This window comes from Pseudomyrmex gracilis, unplaced genomic scaffold (genome assembly GCF_002006095.1).
Source record: "Pseudomyrmex gracilis isolate BER0280 unplaced genomic scaffold, ASM200609v1 scaffold_108, whole genome shotgun sequence".
NCBI lineage: Eukaryota > Metazoa > Arthropoda > Insecta > Hymenoptera > Formicidae > Pseudomyrmex > Pseudomyrmex gracilis.
This window is the reverse complement of record NW_018020692.1, coordinates 515945-535287: the sequence shown is the minus strand read 5'-3', so window position 1 is coordinate 535287 and position 19343 is coordinate 515945. Positions and strand designations below refer to the sequence as shown.

At 32.2% G+C, this 19343-nt stretch overlaps 3 protein-coding genes across 3 annotated transcripts; 1 reads left to right on the top strand and 2 right to left on the bottom strand.

Annotated features, from left to right (window-relative positions):
- The first annotated feature begins 24 nt into the window (after positions 1–24).
- On the top strand, positions 25–2304 carry LOC109856122 (26S protease regulatory subunit 10B). Its single transcript, XM_020431058.1, has 7 exons — positions 25–234; positions 483–562; positions 632–671; positions 768–904; positions 1020–1392; positions 1496–1759; positions 1851–2304. Exons 1-7 carry the CDS (start codon positions 99–101, stop codon positions 2039–2041), a joined length of 1221 nt encoding a protein of 406 aa, XP_020286647.1. The 5' UTR covers positions 25–98; the 3' UTR covers positions 2042–2304.
- Positions 2305–2338: 34 nt separating this feature from the next.
- On the bottom strand, positions 2339–3996 carry LOC109856123 (tRNA (guanine-N(7)-)-methyltransferase non-catalytic subunit WDR4). The gene has a single exon (XM_020431060.1). It carries the CDS (start codon positions 3570–3572, stop codon positions 2406–2408), a length of 1167 nt encoding a protein of 388 aa, XP_020286649.1. The 5' UTR covers positions 3573–3996; the 3' UTR covers positions 2339–2405.
- Positions 3997–13326: 9330 nt separating this feature from the next.
- On the bottom strand, positions 13327–15643 carry LOC109856134 (leucine-rich repeat protein SHOC-2-like). The gene is made up of 4 exons (XM_020431079.1): positions 15518–15643; positions 14119–14265; positions 13671–13963; positions 13327–13577 (listed from the first exon to the last, which is right to left on the bottom strand). The coding sequence occupies exons 1-4, from the start codon at positions 15611–15613 to the stop codon at positions 13346–13348; spliced, it is 768 nt and encodes a 255-aa protein (XP_020286668.1). The 5' UTR covers positions 15614–15643; the 3' UTR covers positions 13327–13345.
- Positions 15644–19343: the final 3700 nt, after the last annotated feature.

Below are 19343 nucleotides of genomic sequence, written 5' to 3'. Positions count from 1 at the left end.
CGGGAGCGGATTTAATCCGTACCGTTCCAGATGGCGTCACAGACTACGATGGACTTTTTTGCACGAGAGTTTTCATACCTCGAAAGATTCTTCTTTTGATGACAGTTAGACAGCAAAATAAGTCTGGGATACTCAGGATGGCGGTCACCATGGATTCTGTGAGAGAAAAAGCTCTTCAAGATTATCGAAAAAAACTTTTGGAGCACAAGGAAGTCGAGTCGCGTCTCAAAGAAAGTACGATGCTTTTTTTGACGAGTTTTAAAGTTTGCTTACAATTTTGTTTACCAAGAATGAAAAAAAAAAGACATAACCTTGAAATCTTCTTCTTTTATCTTCATTTCCTCATTCAGTTTTATATTCTGAACTATTTTGCTTGCTATACATAATTATGTAACATACATAAGTATGTTAAACTGTTAAATTGTTTTACAATTTAAGTATAATTATGATCAGCGAAACACATGGATTTTTTTTCTTTGCAGTGAGAGAACATCTCAAAGATCTGACAAAGCAGTACGACAAGTCTGAAAATGATCTAAAGGCATTACAAAGCGTTGGACAGGTATATCTATTTCTAATGTTAAAAATCATAATTTATAATCATGTTCACATTACTCATGTTATTTTATAGATTGTTGGAGAAGTATTGAAACAGCTTACCGAAGAGAAGTGTAAGTACAAAATAAAATATAAACATTTTTTTAATATATAAATTACAGGTTAGATATATTTAGAGAGATATATAATAGAAATTTATTTTTTTATAGTTATAGTAAAGGCAACAAATGGTCCACGTTATGTTGTTGGATGTCGTCGTCAGTTGGACAAAAACAAACTGAAGTCCGGAACTAGAGTTGCTTTAGATATGACCACTCTTACAATCATGCGCTATTTACCACGTGAGGTAAAGCAATGTGCTAATTCTATTACAAAAACTGTTATTTAACTGCTTTTTTTTATTTTAGATAATGTTTTCCGCACCGTCTGTGCCTTACATTTATTCTCAATGTTTTTTTTAGGTCGATCCCCTAGTTTACAATATGTCCCATGAAGATCCCGGTGATGTGAAGTATTCTGCGATCGGTGGTTTGAACGAACAGATACGCGAACTGCGTGAAGTTATAGAACTGCCGCTATTAAATCCAGAACTTTTTCAAAGAGTTGGCATCACTCCTCCCAAGGGATGCTTGTTATATGGTCCTCCAGGTACTGGAAAAACGTTGCTGGCAAGAGCCGTTGCCAGCCAGTTGGATGCAAATTTCTTAAAGGTCGTTTCGAGTGCAATTGTTGATAAATATATTGGAGAGTCGGCCAGATTAATCAGAGAGATGTTTAATTATGCTCGGGATCACCAACCCTGTATCATATTCATGGACGAAATTGATGCCATTGGTGAGTACACATTTGTGTATTTATAAAAAGAAAAAACTTCAAAAGTTGAGATAGAAGTGAAGATTGTATAAATGTTGTTTTTTTTTTTTTTTTTTTTTTACAGGTGGCCGCAGATTTTCTGAAGGTACAAGTGCTGATCGAGAAATTCAGAGAACTCTGATGGAGTTGCTAAATCAAATGGATGGATTTGATTCCTTAGGTCAGGTTAAAATGATAATGGCTACAAACAGACCTGATACTTTGGATCCTGCGTTATTACGACCGGGAAGACTTGATAGAAAAATTGAAATACCGTTACCTAATGAGCAAGCTCGTTTAGACATTTTGAAGATTCACGCCTTGCCAATTGCTAAACACGGTGAAATTGGTGAGTAACTTATTCTTCTTTTTATATTATTATACATTTTAGTGTATTATTTTCAATAATCAAACATACTTATTATTTATGAAATATTCAGATTATGAAGCGGTAGTTAAACTCTCAGATGGATTTAATGGTGCTGATTTGAGAAATGTATGCACAGAGGCTGGCCTGTTCGCAATACGATTAGAACGAGAATATGTAATACAAGAGGATTTTATGAAAGCTGTGAGAAAGGTTTCTGACAATAAGAAACTCGAATCTAAACTAGATTATAAACCTGTGTAATGTGATAAGTTTGTTTAACTATTTTATACACTCGAAAATTGACACACCAAAATGTCTATCAATCTCTGTATGAGTCCAGATTGGATCACGCAATATTAATTTGCTATATTATTTCTATTTCTTAATGAAATCACATATTTTACATTTCTGTAAAAGTCTATCCAGTCGCATTTACATTAGCAAACTTGTATGATACGGTCAAAAGAAAATACTAAACTCAAAGATCATTGATGTAAAATATACACTTTTATTTTTGATTTCAATCATTGTAGATGTTTATTTGTTTTTTGTTTTTTTTTTTTGTTTAAAAATAACAAACATGATCATATTTGTATTATTTGTAATGACTTGTGAGTATTATAATTTATTCTGTACTGCTTGCAAGACGAAGTTTCTTCCTTTCTAAATAGTCCTGCACATTGTCGTATGTTCTCTTGTATAAAACTGGAAATGTATTTTGATTGACAGCAGTGTTTTTCAGCATTTTCCACAACTTATTAAGACGGTCTAGTGTGCAACTTAGATTATTATGAACTACAAATTTATTATTTTGAAACTTGTACACTTGTAGCCCTATGTCAGTTAATACCCACAAATCTTGTTTGTGCAGAAGACATTCTACGGGCTCAGCTTCTATGGTTACAGACTCCAAGTAATTTGCTATTAATTGCGTTTCATTGTTATTATTAACAATTTTATAAACCAACAACATGTTACTACTGTAGAAACTCAGGATAATCAAAGATTCTTTTTCACTGAGGTGAGACGCTCGCAAATGTTTAACGGGCAGTATATCCACGGACTCGTCATAATGATTGTTACGAAGATTCTGATTGAATTTCTCGACGTCGCATTTTGATATTTTATCACAAAAATTCACAGACATCAGTTCAGTACCGTGTTTGTAGTCCCACAATTTGAAAACTCCATCACCACCGCACGATACTAAAATGTTCTTGTCGTGAGGCAACTCGGTGATGTTCGTCACGAACTTCGCATGTCCCAAACAATAAGACACAATGTTGTAACAATTCGGAAACATGGAAACCCTAATCTTCTCGTCTCTGTCGGTAGTCAATATATATTTCATGTCTTGCGTAACGAGAACATCGAGAAGCATTGACAAGTGTCCCAGAATAGGATTTCCGCTTCCCGTCGGTGAATCGATAGAAAATAGGTAAACATCTCCGGTTTTGTCAGCGATCACAATATCGTTGATCGGTGAGAATCGCACTCTGCTCGCAGATCTGGCAAGCGTTCGATTTGACAGGAGTTTCGAGTCCTTTGTTTCGTACAAACACAATTGCTTGCGATTGGTACACACCGCGAAGTATTTCCCGTCCTTCGAAAACGTCACGGACGTTACCGCGTGATAAGTCTCGATGTCCACGTTATTGTGAATGTCTGTCTTTTTGCTCGACTCCAGGTCGGGCAAATCCATTACGGTTTCGATGTCACTGTCGACGTTGTATATCATCACACGCTCGTTGTTGCACAAAACCACATGTGACTCATGTACGGAAAAACTCATAGTTGATATCAGAGAGAAAGTTTGGTTGGTTTGGTGCAAAAATGGCTCAGTGGACCGAATTAAATACCAGAGAAAAGCCTGAGAGCGACCAGGTCCCTAAGAGAATGACCATGTTCANCAGACTGAGCAGATCAGTGAGCGCTTAGTGATTTTTCAATATGATTGGTTTCTACACTTAGATCCAGAAAAGATCTAAAGGAAAGATTCAATCATATTAAATAATCACTAAGCGTTCACTGATCTGCTCAGTCTGCTGAACGTGGCTAATGTGTAAAATCGCTTTTCCGCCCCGTAAACTAGCGCATGTCCACGGGTGGTGCATATTGGAACTACGCAGCCATGTTCACGAACAACCTGTAAGCGATAGTAGAACGATGTGCGATATATCGATAATCAATATGTATCGACATGTATAAAATATCCCCTCAGATCTACAATACTCGTAAGTCACAATGATTTGTTTTTTAATAAATAAAGACATTCGATCCTTCTTTTTTGTAGCAACTTGAGTGTCTTGACGATTTAATTATTGCAAAACTACTTACGAGCTCATACATTCACTCTTTACACGAATGAAAATATTCACTCTACATTATACACAGAGAGAGTCAAAATAATAATTCGCAACACACAGAACAATATTACTCCACGACACGGGATAAAATATTTAGGTAATTATATACAAAGTGGACTTCTTCACCGATTTCAATGAGCTTGAAATATATTGTTAAGAACGTTATTCTGAACAACTTTTCTGTATACATGTTCCCAGCAAACACAAAGTAACAGTAACGTAACATTAATGTTATAATTTCCCACTCAACGATGTAACTGCAATGTAACATGCCTTGTACGTAGCAGTTACATTGTTGAGTGGGAAATTATAACATTAATGTTACGTAACTGTTACTTTGTGTTTGCTGGGTTCCCGTCGCTCGGCTTTAGTTTTCGAATTATACACAAAAGAAGTTTCATAAATGAATTCTTGTTTTCCAACACCGTGTCAATTTTTGAAGTAAATATGTTGTTTGTATGACACGTGTCAAGCTTTGTTCCTTCTCCTACACTTCTCCTCCGAAAAAATCGAACTTATCGTACGATGCATAATGTACATTACTATATCGTAGTAATATGTTAGAGATTGAGTTTAGGTACATTTCTGGAGAGGAGTGCAGGGAGAGACGCGCAGCCTCTCTCCCTGTGGGGAGAGGGGGGGCGAAGCTCTCCTTCCTACATGTTTAACATTATATTGCCAAATTCTTGTTTAAAAGATTATATACTGTAATGGTTTGTCTTAGGTATTGAATAAATTTAGTACTAAAATTAAGATAACGGTTCGATGAGTTAATCAAAAAAGAAAAAAGAATACATAGAGCTTATGGTCCAGGGTGGAGGTGGATATTCAATATAACGTAATAAACAATAATGTGTTTCGGGACGTTTCGATCATTTATTGTTGATCATCTTCAGCACTGTTGGATACAAAAATATAAAATTGGAATAAAAAATTACAAAATAGAAATAAAATTAAAATTAAAATAAAAATAATAAACGTGAGAAGAAATGTCCGTTACATACAAAGGTGAATACAATTTTAAATAACAATGTACGCACCTAAATTGACAAGTCATCACAACGATCGCACAGTGCAAGCCGACAAGAACCGGAATTATAACAGCAGATGACATAAACGTACCAAGTAAGGCGTCTATGTATCAAAGGTCTGCCTAATAAGTCAAAATTAAAATAAATAAATAATATGTGAAAATACGTTAGTCAGTAAGTGATTTGAAGATAAGAAAACTCTAGAACAGACAGTAAGAAAATTCGCTTTATACAAATGAGAAGTCACTCTAGCTTGAGTCATTCGAACGTCACGCACTTTTCGGAATGCATTTTTATTCTAAGAAATTTAAAAGAATTATGTAAAATGGATTATACAAAATTCTCCAAAGTAATATGATATAATAACATGTCAAAGTTCGAACTAATTAAAATAATACTAAAAACAACACTATATGTATGTACAGACGGCGTCATTAATTCGAAGAATAGGCGCGGGGATCACATAAAAAGTCCAGTTGATCTAAATATCCATTAGTCCCAAAATCGGGTGTCCACAACTGGAAAATATCCATTAGTCCCAAAGGGACTAATGGATATTTAGATCAACTGGACTTTTTATGTGATCCCCGCGCCTATTCTTCGAATTAATGACGCCGTCTGTACGTATGATTTGAATAAACATTCTTTTTTATTTGCAACAAATAATCATAGTTTAGTTTATTTTGACGCGATCCATATATTTATGTCCTAGTACTATACAAAGCTTGTCTTGATTACGCAGTATAATATTGCGCAACCAGTTCCGAATAATTTATTGTTATGAGAATTATGCTGTTTTATAAGCAAATCTAGCCAGCTATACTATTGCGAATCGTATATGAATAAAACTGTTTGTGACTTTCTAATACGCGCAAAGCTTCAAACTATTGCTACTTTAAATAATCAAAAAAAAAAAAAAACTTATCTGAGTAATTGCAAAATAAAATTATTTTCTGCTAGTTTGCAATAAAAATTTTACAATATTTATCATATACACCATTGTTGTTGTTGTTTTATTAATAATTTTATATGTATTTTATTATTGAAGATATTAGCTATGAGTCTTTTTGATATTTTGTTCTAAAGAATTACAAAATCTTTTTATAAAATTGTTTATTGACATCAAGAACGGTTGAAAAATGCATATAATACATTACATCTTATATCACAATTATATGTATTAGTATATATCTTTGTCTATTTATAAAAACAAGTGTGCTTCTCTCTAAATCGCATTAATATTAATGGAAAGTTCTTTAAATTTTACATCGACTAAAGCAACATGTCATATTTAAATATTTTTTTGTTTTTCTTCAATTTTATACATTATATAAAATATATATATATATATATATATATAGAGTATCCGACAATGTATGTAATATGCAGGTACAATACAAACATTTTATTATATTTTTAATATTTCTATCTTTTATAAGACAGAAGAGAGAGAGAGAGAGAGAGAGAGAGAGTAACTCACACAATATAATAACTCAAATATTACATTATTTATATAAAGATAAGTGTATGTAGCTTCAAGAATTTTTAATAAACAAATGTATTTTGGCTATTGAAGCAAAACACTGTTGTTGATGTGTGAAAATTTAAATCAGTTTATTGAAACTTAGTAGCATTAACGTCAGTTGCGTTTTCCTTCTTGTAAAGTGTTGGTCGGGTCGGCTTGTGCGACATGGACATTCTCGATCAGCACTTTGCGACGTTTATTACCAAAGTAATTTAAATGCATTTAAGAAGGACCTAATACAAGGTCGAAAGCGTTAATGCTACTAAGTTTCAATAAACTGATTTAAATTTTCACACATCAACAACAGTGTTTTGCTTCAATAGCCAGAATACATTTGTTTATTATTTATATACATATCGATATGACATTGTTTATGTTAGATTATTTGGTACGTAATTTTATTGTATAAATATGTAACATAAAATAATTTCTATTAAATGTGATTAAACTTTTGAAGAGTAGGATGTATCGAGATTGTTTTAACTAAGTGTAATAAGTTGTGTTATGGAAAAAACCAACTTATAACATGACTATAAATATTTGTAAAATAATTATAATAAAAAAAGATCATTCTCACTCTTGAGATAAAAAAAAGTCGATGTATTGCATTTAAGTAATATAAAATTGTCATAAAAATAAAAATCTTTCTTAAATCTTTCGAATACTGTTTTGTACGATTTCTACTTGCATACATTGTCCGAAGATGCTATTTTGAAAAACTGAAATCAGTGCGGGTATGACGATCAGCATGATGTTGCTTGTCCTCGCTAAGAATCAATATCGCTACGAGACAATGTGGCGATACCAAGCAAATTGGATTAAGTTTTTTTTTCTTGAGACACCTCATTTCTGTGAGATTCAGAAGAAAACTTGCGTTGATTCCTCTATATAACAAAATACAAAACGTCGATAAATGTGTTTAATTAAGTGTTACAATTAATTTTGAAGATTTAAAAAAACGCTTTTATTTAAAAAAAAAAATACTTTTTCATTCAAAATATTCTCCGTCATTTCTTATAACCTTTTGCCATCTTTCTATTAATGAGTAGATTCCATCACGCCAAAACTCCTTTTGTTTTGAAGCAATCCATTCCTTGATCCAGGAATGGATGTGTTGGAGATTATTCAACTTTGCAGTTTGAAGATCTCGCCACATCGTTGAAAATAAGTAATAATCAGATGGATCAATATCAGAAGAATATCGTGAATGAGGTAAGAGTTCCCATTTATATATCGATATTGTGTTAAACACGGATTCAAGAATATCTAAATCGGTAAAAGAATTGTGCAAAAGAATCACTTTATGGTTTTTGTTTGCTGATAGAGATTGTTTTTGGTTCATTATTTCCTGTACGTGGCTTAATTGTTTTGAATATCTATCTAAACACTCATCTTCTAAGAGCTCGTAAAACAAAACACCTTCAGAATTCCACCAAATGCAAAGCTTAACTTTAGTTTTAGAATCCTTATTGTAGCCTGACGATGTTGATTGTCTTTCAAAATCATCGTAAGATATCCACTCTTCACTTCCAACCACAAGTTGATTCAAAAACGACTTGCACCTTTCTCTTGAAAGCAGTGACAAGGAAACTAAATAACGATATGGAACAATATATGAAGAGAATTTCTTTTTTTCTACTCCATCTTCTTTTAGTTTGTTTATGACTTTTGCATGATACCGATTTTCGTTATCTGTTCCAGATTGACTTTCAGGTTGTTTTTCTGAAACTTCCTGCAATTCATCTTCAGACTGGTCTGAAAGTGTATTGGTTGAGTGTCCATATTCATATGTAAATAAGGTTCCCATATTTATTTCAGAATACCAATGTTCAACTTTCTCAAGGGATGGAATACACTGTTCTTGATAAATGTTCAAATTAATAATATAATCGTGTGCCTCAACATGTGTTTTCTTTAGATCATAATAGTAAAGTATTACGTGTTTAAAATATAGTTCTTCGCGCATAAGCATTTTTAAGCAATATCTATATGAAAATAAAATATTATTAATTAATTTTATTTTAGAAATATATAAAAGTTTTTATGGATGTAATAATAATATAAGCAACTTAACTTTATTTCTTTTAAAACTTTTTACACTGTTTGTCGCACTCAAAGTAGAATGGTATACGTGATTGACCTGTGACCAGTACGGAAATAAATAACGATGATGAACGGCACACAGATTGTCAAAAAAGAAACACAAATTCGAAGAGCGGTTTGAATTTAAAAGAGAGACAAACTGTACGTAGCGTAGTTTTCGAATTCTATATATCGTCTATAACTTGTTGCTTTTGCTGTATCATTTAGTGATGAGATTCACGATGCAGAGATTTTATACAATTATTAATTTTATACATAATTATTGTATCTTCAGGAATCACAACCGTTCACTTCAAACTGCTACATTTGACTGCCTGCTCCGAAAATCAAGCGAAGGCTTTTCACATTTGTCTGTTGATCAGTTACGGATCGTTTGTCCTTATTTTCTTACTGTAATCACAAATCAATCACGTGTAAATCTCTATCTCTCTGTGTTTTGACTTATTTTATTAAGAATAATTCTCAACTCTACGCTACATAATTTCACATAAATTTCTTGCTATAAATTATAAAGTAATTGTGAATATTATTTATGTGTGTGTGTACTCACACATTGTAATTATATAAATATTTTATAAATCTAAATATCTAAAATCTAAAACGTACAAAACTTATGTTATAAATATCTAAAACGTACAAAACTTATGTTGAATAAATCTTGCTATATCATATATTATATTATTGAAAACGTTAAAACAAACATATTAAACACTGTAAATAAGAAATTGTACCAAGAAAAAAATTTAATCATAAAAACTTTAATAAAAAACTTTTCATACAGAATTTTTAATGCTTTTGAATATTACTTACTTAGAAACTCCAGGTGTTATAAACTATATTTATTTAAATATGTAGAACACTCATCAGCGCTGTTTGAAAATAAGAAGAATAGAAGACGCCTATGTTAAAATTACAATTAATAATATAGCAAATCACATTTACAAGACAAATATTGAAAAGAGAAATTGTTTTGATATATACGTATATATGTGTATTCTTAAAAAAATAGAAAAAAACACAACATTATTGCAAAATGACAAACTTTAGACATTAGTTGTAAAATGTTGTTTTTCATACCAAAAATTAAAGAGTTATTTACAAAATTTAACATTTAAATAAGCATTTAACTCACTTGTTCTACTTATAAACAAAAGAAGAACATACTTGCATAATAATGTTCTAAAAGAAGTATACTCTTATAAATCAAACATATAACTTCTGAAAACTAGATGTTATAAGTTTTTTTTAATATTAAAGCCATTGCACTGTGATAAAAATTTAGTCGCAATCGTAAAGTCGTAAGCAAACCAACCAATCACAGATTCGTGTTCTAGCAAGTATAAGGTAAAACTGGTCTGTGATTGATTGAATTATATCCTACGACCTTACGGTTAAAACTTTTTTTTTTTTCTTGGGTATTTTACGTGCCTTCAGCTAATCTAGGCTATTAAGACACATCTATGTCGAAGTCAATTGAATTTTTTATACTTTTTCATGGGAAGGTTGTACAGTACACTACTACCACGCGATACACGGCCTTTTTTCACAGTGGATATCTATCTGTGTCGGGCTCATGTTCAAGATGTTGTGACTGTCAAGGGGAGACTACGACGTTGTACCAATCGATTTGGACGAAATTTATAGGATCGATAGATAACTATGTGGAGTATTGTAGGGCAAAGTAATAAGATGCACTACTCAAGCATTCGCGAGAAAATCGAATTTGAAAATTTCGAGATACCTTATGAGGATATGAAATAAGCCGTTTAATCGAAAAGCGCGTAGTGTAGCGGTAGCGGTAGCGTACTAGGTTAGTAGTGTCGACGCTGCTGGTTCGAGTCTCGATATATACATATATATATATATATATTTTTTTTTAAATTCTATAATATATATATAATCTAAATGTAAATAATACGTTTTTTATTTATTTATTGCATGTTATAAAAGTGTATTTTTTTGCATAAAAAATCCGTGATTTAAAAAATACAGTAAAAATAAATAGATTATTACGAATTGTGTTTTTAAAAAGCGAATAAATAATTGTACGCAACATGTAAAAATATATGCACCATATTTTTTTTTTTTTTTTTTTTATTAGTAAGTATATATATTGCCAGAGGACTCTTGTCCTATTAGGGTTACAATTCTTTAACGAAATCAAGTGTTTTCTTTTAGGCTTAGTCACAGTATTCCAATATCAATATCAAGGAGAAGTATGTATAGGGTACTACCTCCGTAGAGTCAACCTTCGAAGTCAAATTGTGCAGTTCTTTTTTGTTTTTACTACCACGCGATACACGGCCTTCTTTCACAGTGGGCGTGCCCATCTGTGTCGGGCTCGTGCTCGGGATGTTGTGACTACGATCGCCTTGTGGGAGGGAGAATATATGCACCATATCTTATTTATTTGAACTAGATGGGACAATACATAATGCAAGATGATATTTGTCATAAAAACAAGTGAAACAATAATTTTCACGACAGTGTGCACATCGTACGAACGCTGCAGTTTTTTACATTGACATGGTTTCTTTAAAATATCTATTGAAAAACATACTTCGTTGACATGCATGAATATCTCTCTCTCGTTTGTTAATTTGGAAGCAAACCATGCATATTGCAACATATTTCGAAAACTCGGGGCGGATAATTGATGATGTATGATTGAATAAATTTTTATGCAATCTTCACGAGATCTCCTGTATCCCTTATTGTATGTACTTTAATCGTAGAAAAGGATTTGTCGATCCATACAGCCAAAAAAAAACTTAGTGTGCGCGAAAAATTCAGTTAAATCATTCTCTTTTTATACAATACATATGTTACATCACATATTTATCATATCTGCTTATAATAGTGCATACTTTTGTCTATACTTAAAGACAAAACTATTTTTCTCAAAAATATTTATTAATATTAGAAAGGTCTTAAATTTAAGTTTTGGATTAACCGGAGCAACATTTCAAATTAAAATATGTTTCCGCTCTTGTGCACTTTTATACAATATATATTAAATATACACATGTACATATTCAGTTGGTTCCAAAAAAAAACATTATGTTTCCAATATTTCAATCTTATACTCAATAAATGATCTACAATATTATATCATTTATATATATGTAAAACATTCTAATATTACATTGTGTGTATGTTGGATTATGATATATAATTTCATTAAATGTATATTGCGAGGAATTATCTGAAGAAAAAGGATTTTTTTCGATTATGATTCTGTACGATTTCCATTTGCATATAAGTAATTTCATGATATTGTAAAACAATAAAAAAAAACTTATGCACATACAGATGATCAACAGCCGAATTTTGTGTCTTGTAAATTCTGAAGTAGTCGGATTTAGCGCTTCGATGCGAGAAGTCGTTTTATTTGTTAGTTATCGCAACAGCTACAATACTCAGCGATATTAGTCACATGGCTCGAAAGAGTTGACAATTACTTAATTAAATAGCAGCAGTAAATAATTCGTAGTTAATTATCTAGAATTGATTCGAACTAAAGCTATTTTGTCTTTTATCAGAATATCTTGGAAATTTTTTTCAGCTCCTGTTTTACAGAAATGAAATTAGTTCTCGTGTGTCTTGTTTTGTTGTTGGCCGTTTTAATAAGTACGTGACAGTTGTTTGGCGCGATTAGTGAAAATTAATCGCAACAATTATAAATAATATTTACTATCAGTTGAGAACAAAAGCTCGTCGTTGTTACTGTGAGTGATACAGAAACTTGCAAAATAATAGACACTTAGATATACTTTGAGCGGAAGATGCCGCAAGAAGTTCGGAGCAAAATATTGCGGTTGATGTGGCGTATGGAAATCAGTGTTGCAAGCAAGTGTTGAATTGCTTGTGTCGATCGCAAGTGTTGAATCGATTGCCCCAATGTCAATTAACCGGAGTTAATCGATAAGAAACGTTTGGTAACACATAAAATGTTTTCTAATGTTTTACTAAAGAAAGCAGAATTGATCTAACTATAAAACATTATCAGTACATAAACCGAAGTAACATATCCGTTTTAATGCCAGAGGTCATTTTAAAAACCGTCTCGAAAAATGTTACGACGCAATAGCGCTTGTATAGTAAGTGCCGTTGCACTTTTCGACACGGAATCTGAACAGTGCGATCGAGCTGCGTGCACTAAAACGGTTAAATTAGTAAGTAATATATTGATATTAACTTTTAAAATACTGTAGGCGGATATATTCGATAAATACTTAACATTAATTTGTAGCTACGACAAGACAGATTAGAAGGTCGATTGCCATTGGATCTCTTTGTCTTTTTTTTTAGTGCAATCGTGAATATATTAGATTATTACTTCAATTTTTGGCTGAGAATGATCAAAATAAATTGATCAAAACGTTCCAAACTAAATGTAATGTTTTTTACCTTCAGATTTTTCATGTGTAGCAGTGATTGATTTTAGCTCTCTAAGTTTATTTTAATACAATGTTTATAATATCAAAGTTTATTTTACTAAAAAATAGATTAAAAAACCTATTGTTAATATATTCTCACTTTATGTCTCACAATAAATATAGCACTTTGATGAACAAAAGTAACATTTGAATAGTATGGCCCTGTCTGTTGTTAATGTGCTACTTTGACATACTCTAGGAAAAGAGATTGCATCTAATAATGGCCTAAAGTCCTTTATATCAGAATGAAAGCAAGGATTACGGCATATACAGCAATATTTGACATTTTCTAAGTATCTGGCGAAGCTAGATGGTAAGTGACTGTGTGGTAACCTGCAAAACAATAAATTTATTCTCATTTTATAAATGTTAAATTAGTAATTGTATGTGTACAAAAAAACAGTAAACAAATAAAATATATAATACCTGTATTTTTTCACTGCTTTAGCTGCTAGATCCAAAAGGCTCGCCACTTTTAGAGTAGGTGATCTATACTCATCGAGTTGGTTTCTAAAAGGATTGTTTGTAGTATCTAAATAGTCCAATTCCATTCCTCTCATACTCCCTGGTAAATATAACAGAAGGTTTGTCGACAAATCCAATTTTGCTAAATGTTGCAAAGTTCCAATAATTTGCGGCACTTTTGTTAACAAATTTTGGGAAACGTTTAAGCATATTAAACTCTGTAGTTTTCCAATTTGCAGTGGCAATTCAGTGAACTAAGTGACAATAATGAATAAAAATAAATATTGAATTATTAATCACTATAAAGTAAAGTAATCACTATAAAATAAAAAACAATAAAATTTGTGTTTTACATGAAAATTTACTAGTTGTATGTGCCATCGTATAGTTATAATGTAACACAACTTACATTATTGTTACTTATGTCTAATTCTTTCAGGCTCTGCGAAATAGCAGTTTGCTCCATCCATTCCCATTTACCGATCTCTAAACATGTGTTTCCAAGACAATTGTGTGATAAAAGAAGCTTTTCAAGATGAGGCAAAGTACCTAACTCCTTTGGCAGAAACGAAATCTGATTGTTTGATAAGTTAAGAACTCTTAGACTATATAAATTAAGAATAATTTGTGGATCAAGTTCTGTTATGTTCAATTTGCGTAAGATAAGTTCTTTTGTTGTTCTTGGATAACCTTCTTCTGGTGGATATTTTCTTTTTCTTCCCACAATTGTTGTATTTCTTAATGTAAAATTAGATTTCATACATGAAAGTTTGTAAAATGAATACCACCATCCAACAGACATCATACACACAAGTTTAGTAAATTTATCAAGAGAGGCATCATCAGTACTTTGAATTACAAGTTTGTGAGGTGGATTTATAAAACATATTGTAACATTATTAATACGCCTTTTGTTTGAACTTGAATAATAACGTAAATGTATATTTTCTAGGTTTTTTCTACTGTGAAAAAGATCTCTTGTTCTGATCTAAAAAAGAAACTTGCTCATTTAATTTGATAAATAAGTAGAAACGATTTTGAAAATAATATTTGAAAGGAAAAAACCACAAACATGGTAAATTATGTTTTAGAATTGTTTAATAATTATGTATTGGGTGAGTGTATAAATTTGTGTTTAATTTATCATTAGATTTAATGATAAATCAGACATAAACTTTGTACTCACCTAATATATCAAAATTATATTATCTAGATTTTGAAAAGATTGAGAAAAAAGAGAGAAAAAGAGAATGTACATAATTTATAATCTATACATATACATTACCAAATATTTGACTTGATTCTTTTTTTCTGTTTTCCAAAGTAAATATGCTTCTATCTTATAAGAGTCTACCTTTTTCTCAAGTGACAGTATAGAACGTTGCAATTTTGTTGAATAACATAACTCCTTCTCGTGTAATTGAACAGTGCAATTTATTTTCATATTATATTATCTTTCTGGCTTGTGTGTATCAAAAGAAGAGTGTGAGTGTGATTATTTCCGACGTCAAATATGTAAAATGCAATGATTTATCACTTATGTGTATATATTTGTAAAACAAACACCTGTTTGTCAATATATCAAAACAAAGTGAAATACAGAGATGTGTGATAAAAATTTAGCGTTCATTAAATGTGTTTTTGATCTATTTACACACTTTATCTTCTCTAGGCAATTTACATGTGTACTCCACTGCCTAACCTATGTTTTGAACTTAAATATATTGATTATGTTTTATCTTGTTCCTTTTTTCTTGCTTGATCATATATATATTATTTATTGATATTGTATATTATTTATTGCTTACTTTTTGGCAAACCACGCTTGAACACGCTAAATGAACTCTCAAGAAATCTCTAAATCCACGTGTGTCCACATGTAATCCAAAATAATTTACGTCCATAGACCTAAGGCGTCGTCTACAATAAGAATTTAAGGCGTCAAACTTAAGCTTTAAGAAGGTACAAGGCTCGTTTCCACTATCCTACGATTAAGGGTGCTTTCCAACTACGTACACAGGCGACACTGTGTAACACTGTGTCCACTAGTGCGAATGAAACACACTAATATGCTCTTTCTCACACTAATGGACACTGTGTTACACAGTGTCGTCTGTGTACGTAGTTAGAAAGAACCCTAACGTACCGACTACTCACGAGATCGGTCATTTTAAATTTCAAAAAAAAAATAAAATTCACGCTCTCGAATATACTCACACACTTAAAGAAAGTGACCATTTAAACTCGTGCACATAGCACAGAATAGAACCGCACGCTGTGGACATAGCGCACCGACATGTCGCTCGTGGTAATGGCTACGTAGTTGCCAATGTGCATCACTTATAGACATAGCGCTGGTTTACAGAGCGGAAAAGCTCTATTACAATTTTTCATATAACCCTGGGTGTCAATTTCGTATCACGCAGTGTAGTGAACATTACAAAAGTAAGCGAATTTATTAAAATATTTATGATCTTATTAGTCAACAACTAGTAAATTTGTTCACTTTTGTCATTTTCACTACATTGCATGGATACAGAAGCGATCTCCTGGCTGTTTTCAATTTGCTTTGCTTTATAGGAAACATTTCAGCTTTTGATAATGCAGAAATATAACACACTCGCACAGTGTTCTTACCATCGGTTAAGCGTTCGATAGTTCCTACTTTACTTACAAGAGATGCACAAGACAAAATGTATACAGCTTGTATAAATATTTAAGAAGAATAATGTAGAATAATGTAAATTATATTTTAGTATACATTGCTGATTTAGTACACATTTATTTTATTCAGAATCAAGACTAAAATTGTATAAAAATTTTTATAAAAAATATTCTCCAATAATTGAAATTTGTCAAGTTTGCCAGTAAAATTAATCGATGGCGTAAGTGTCAATGTTGTTATATATTTTGCTAAATCTTTCTGCGTTGTAGGTTCGGTCCGATAAAGCAATTTAAGAAAAATTTGGAAAATTTGAAAATTGTTACATCAAAATCAATGTCACGTGATAGTACGACTGATTGTTTTATATGTTCGCCGACCGCACGTCTAATAGTGTAAAAGTATTTGTGAAAATAATTGCGCTATTGTTATGAAACTCGTCTCTTAAGACAATATTTCAACGGTGGTGTAAAGATACTTTCGTAATTCTCGGTTGAATCCCTAATGGATAAACTCCTTGAGTTTGCATATGCCGATCGATCCGTCTTCAGTCATGCATCTATTCGCGTTAAAATCGTGGGAGCGAATAATGCGCAGTTGACTGTTGCTCGACATTTAAGACAAATCTCTTGTCGTTTTGTGCAATTAACGTTTTCAAAACTGATTTGCAAAGTGTGTAGCAAACCAGTTAAAACAATTGCGTATAAAGCACATTTCTAATCTCAGACATTTTCAATTGTTAGATTATATAAAGAAAAGAGATTAACATCAGTCGATAATATATTGTAAGATATCGATTTTAATTTACCCTGTAATATACAGGGTGTCGCAACAGAATGTTCTAAGTTTGATTACGTTTTCTTGAAATTAATTGAGTAAAAAATTCTAATCATAAATTCGAATTGTCACGGTTTTTCATAAATTAAAATCATCAATTAAAATGAAATTCAAAATTATTTTATTGTGTTAGTATTTGTATTTTAATTACAACTTTGTGCGCGCATTTTTCTCAAAACGTAGTAAACTATACTTTTAAGACAAGATTACGTACGTTCATAAACACTCATTCCCACTCTGTTGAGAAATTTGTTACAATTTCAACTCATGATTTGGACTTTTTTAAATCAGAATAATTCCAGAGACACGTAGTCAAATTATAAAAATCCTATTGCAAAATATTTATATGATAATATATATGATTATATTTTGTAAATATACAAATTATTTGTATGAAGCAAGAAATGTTGGTTACTTCTCTCTTTTTATAATAAGATTTTTGTTCTCTTCGAGATTTTGCGATTTATTATTTAGATTGATTATTTCTGTAACATATGTGTGTGTGATACAACCTTTAAAATATATATAAATTTATATATATATATATATATATATATATATACATACATATATATATGTACATATAGTCTACTATATTTATTGAACTTTTATAAAATATAAATTATAAAAAAGCACAATTTTTTACATTTTGACTCTGTCAATAACTTATTCGACGAGTAAATCAATTAAAAAATAAAATCTGTAGCAGTATAGGAGAATGGTCAATGAACAAATTGTGTATGTAGAATACACACTAATAAAATATACACTAAAATATAAAATACTTTTGTCACGCAATATAATTGACCGATAGTTACGTTTTATTCACTTCAAACTTTATAATTAACACATACAATCGAGCAGTAGCAACTTGTCGATTATCCATGGTCACTGTCAGACATACGCCAACGCGAGATTTAGATAGAAAGATTGTAGGTCGTCTAGATGTGATTGAAGAAGACATCGTCGATGTGAAGATTGTGAAGGTGTGTGGTTTCTTGCGTGGCGGATTCCGCCGATACTTGGCTCCGTGACGTTCCTCCGGGAAGTTTCGGTCTCGCGACGAAGGGTAATAGTGGCGTAGGGTGCATATCGAAGAGAAGATGAGAATGAACGAAGGAAAGGAAGCTGGGAAGGGTAAGATAGAATAGATGAAGAGACGCGACAATGAAGGATAGAGAAAGAGGGGAAGGATAGGAGAATGAGAGGGAGGAGGCGAGGGCGCACTCTCGGTCAGAAGCGCAGAAAAGAGCGATCGGGGAGGTTACGGGGTAGTGGATGTGGATGTGATAGTACTGTGTACGTGTTTCTCGTCGAGGGACAAGAGGAACAGAGAGAACGGAGGGAGGAACAAATGAGGGGAAGTCTAGAGGGATGAAAAGAGATAGTCGGCGAGAAACGGAGGAGTCTCAGACAGATCGAGAGAGAATACGAGGCGAAGTAAGAGAAGGATGTCTATAACGTGTAAGGGAGATAGGTGTGTGATCGAAGAACAGCGTGAACGAGAAATAAGATAGTGAGATAGAAGAGAAGCGGAGAAAACGCCAAGAGAGAGAACGATTCTACAAAAGAATGAAAGACGAAGAAATCGAAGAGAGAGACTTGTTCGGAGAAGCAAAAGAACGTACGAAGAACACATACATCCAGAACACACATACAAAGAAAGAGAAAGAGAAATATATATGTTCGGAGTAGGATATGATAAAGAAGAACACGGATCGAGTTTGCTGCAAGGAGAAAGAGAAAGAGAGAGAGTGCGCGCGCGCGCGCGTGTGTGTGTATGTATGTGTGTTAAAGGGAGATAGAAAAGAAGGAAATGAAGTGCGACAGATAGATAGATAGATAAATAGATAGATAGATAGAAAGAGAGAGAGAGAGAGAGAGAGAAAGAGAGTGCGCGCATGCGTGTGTGTGTGTATGTATGTGTGTGTTAAAGGGAGATAGAAAAGAAGGGAATGAAGTGCGACAGATAGATAGATAGATAGATAGAGAGAGAGAGAGAAAGAGAGAGAGAGAGAGAGAGAGAGAGAGAGTGCGCGCGCGCGCGTGTGTGTGTATGTGTGTGTTAAAGGGAGATAGAAAAGAAGAGAATGAAGTGCGACAGATAGAAAGAGAGAGAGAGAGAGAGAGAGAGA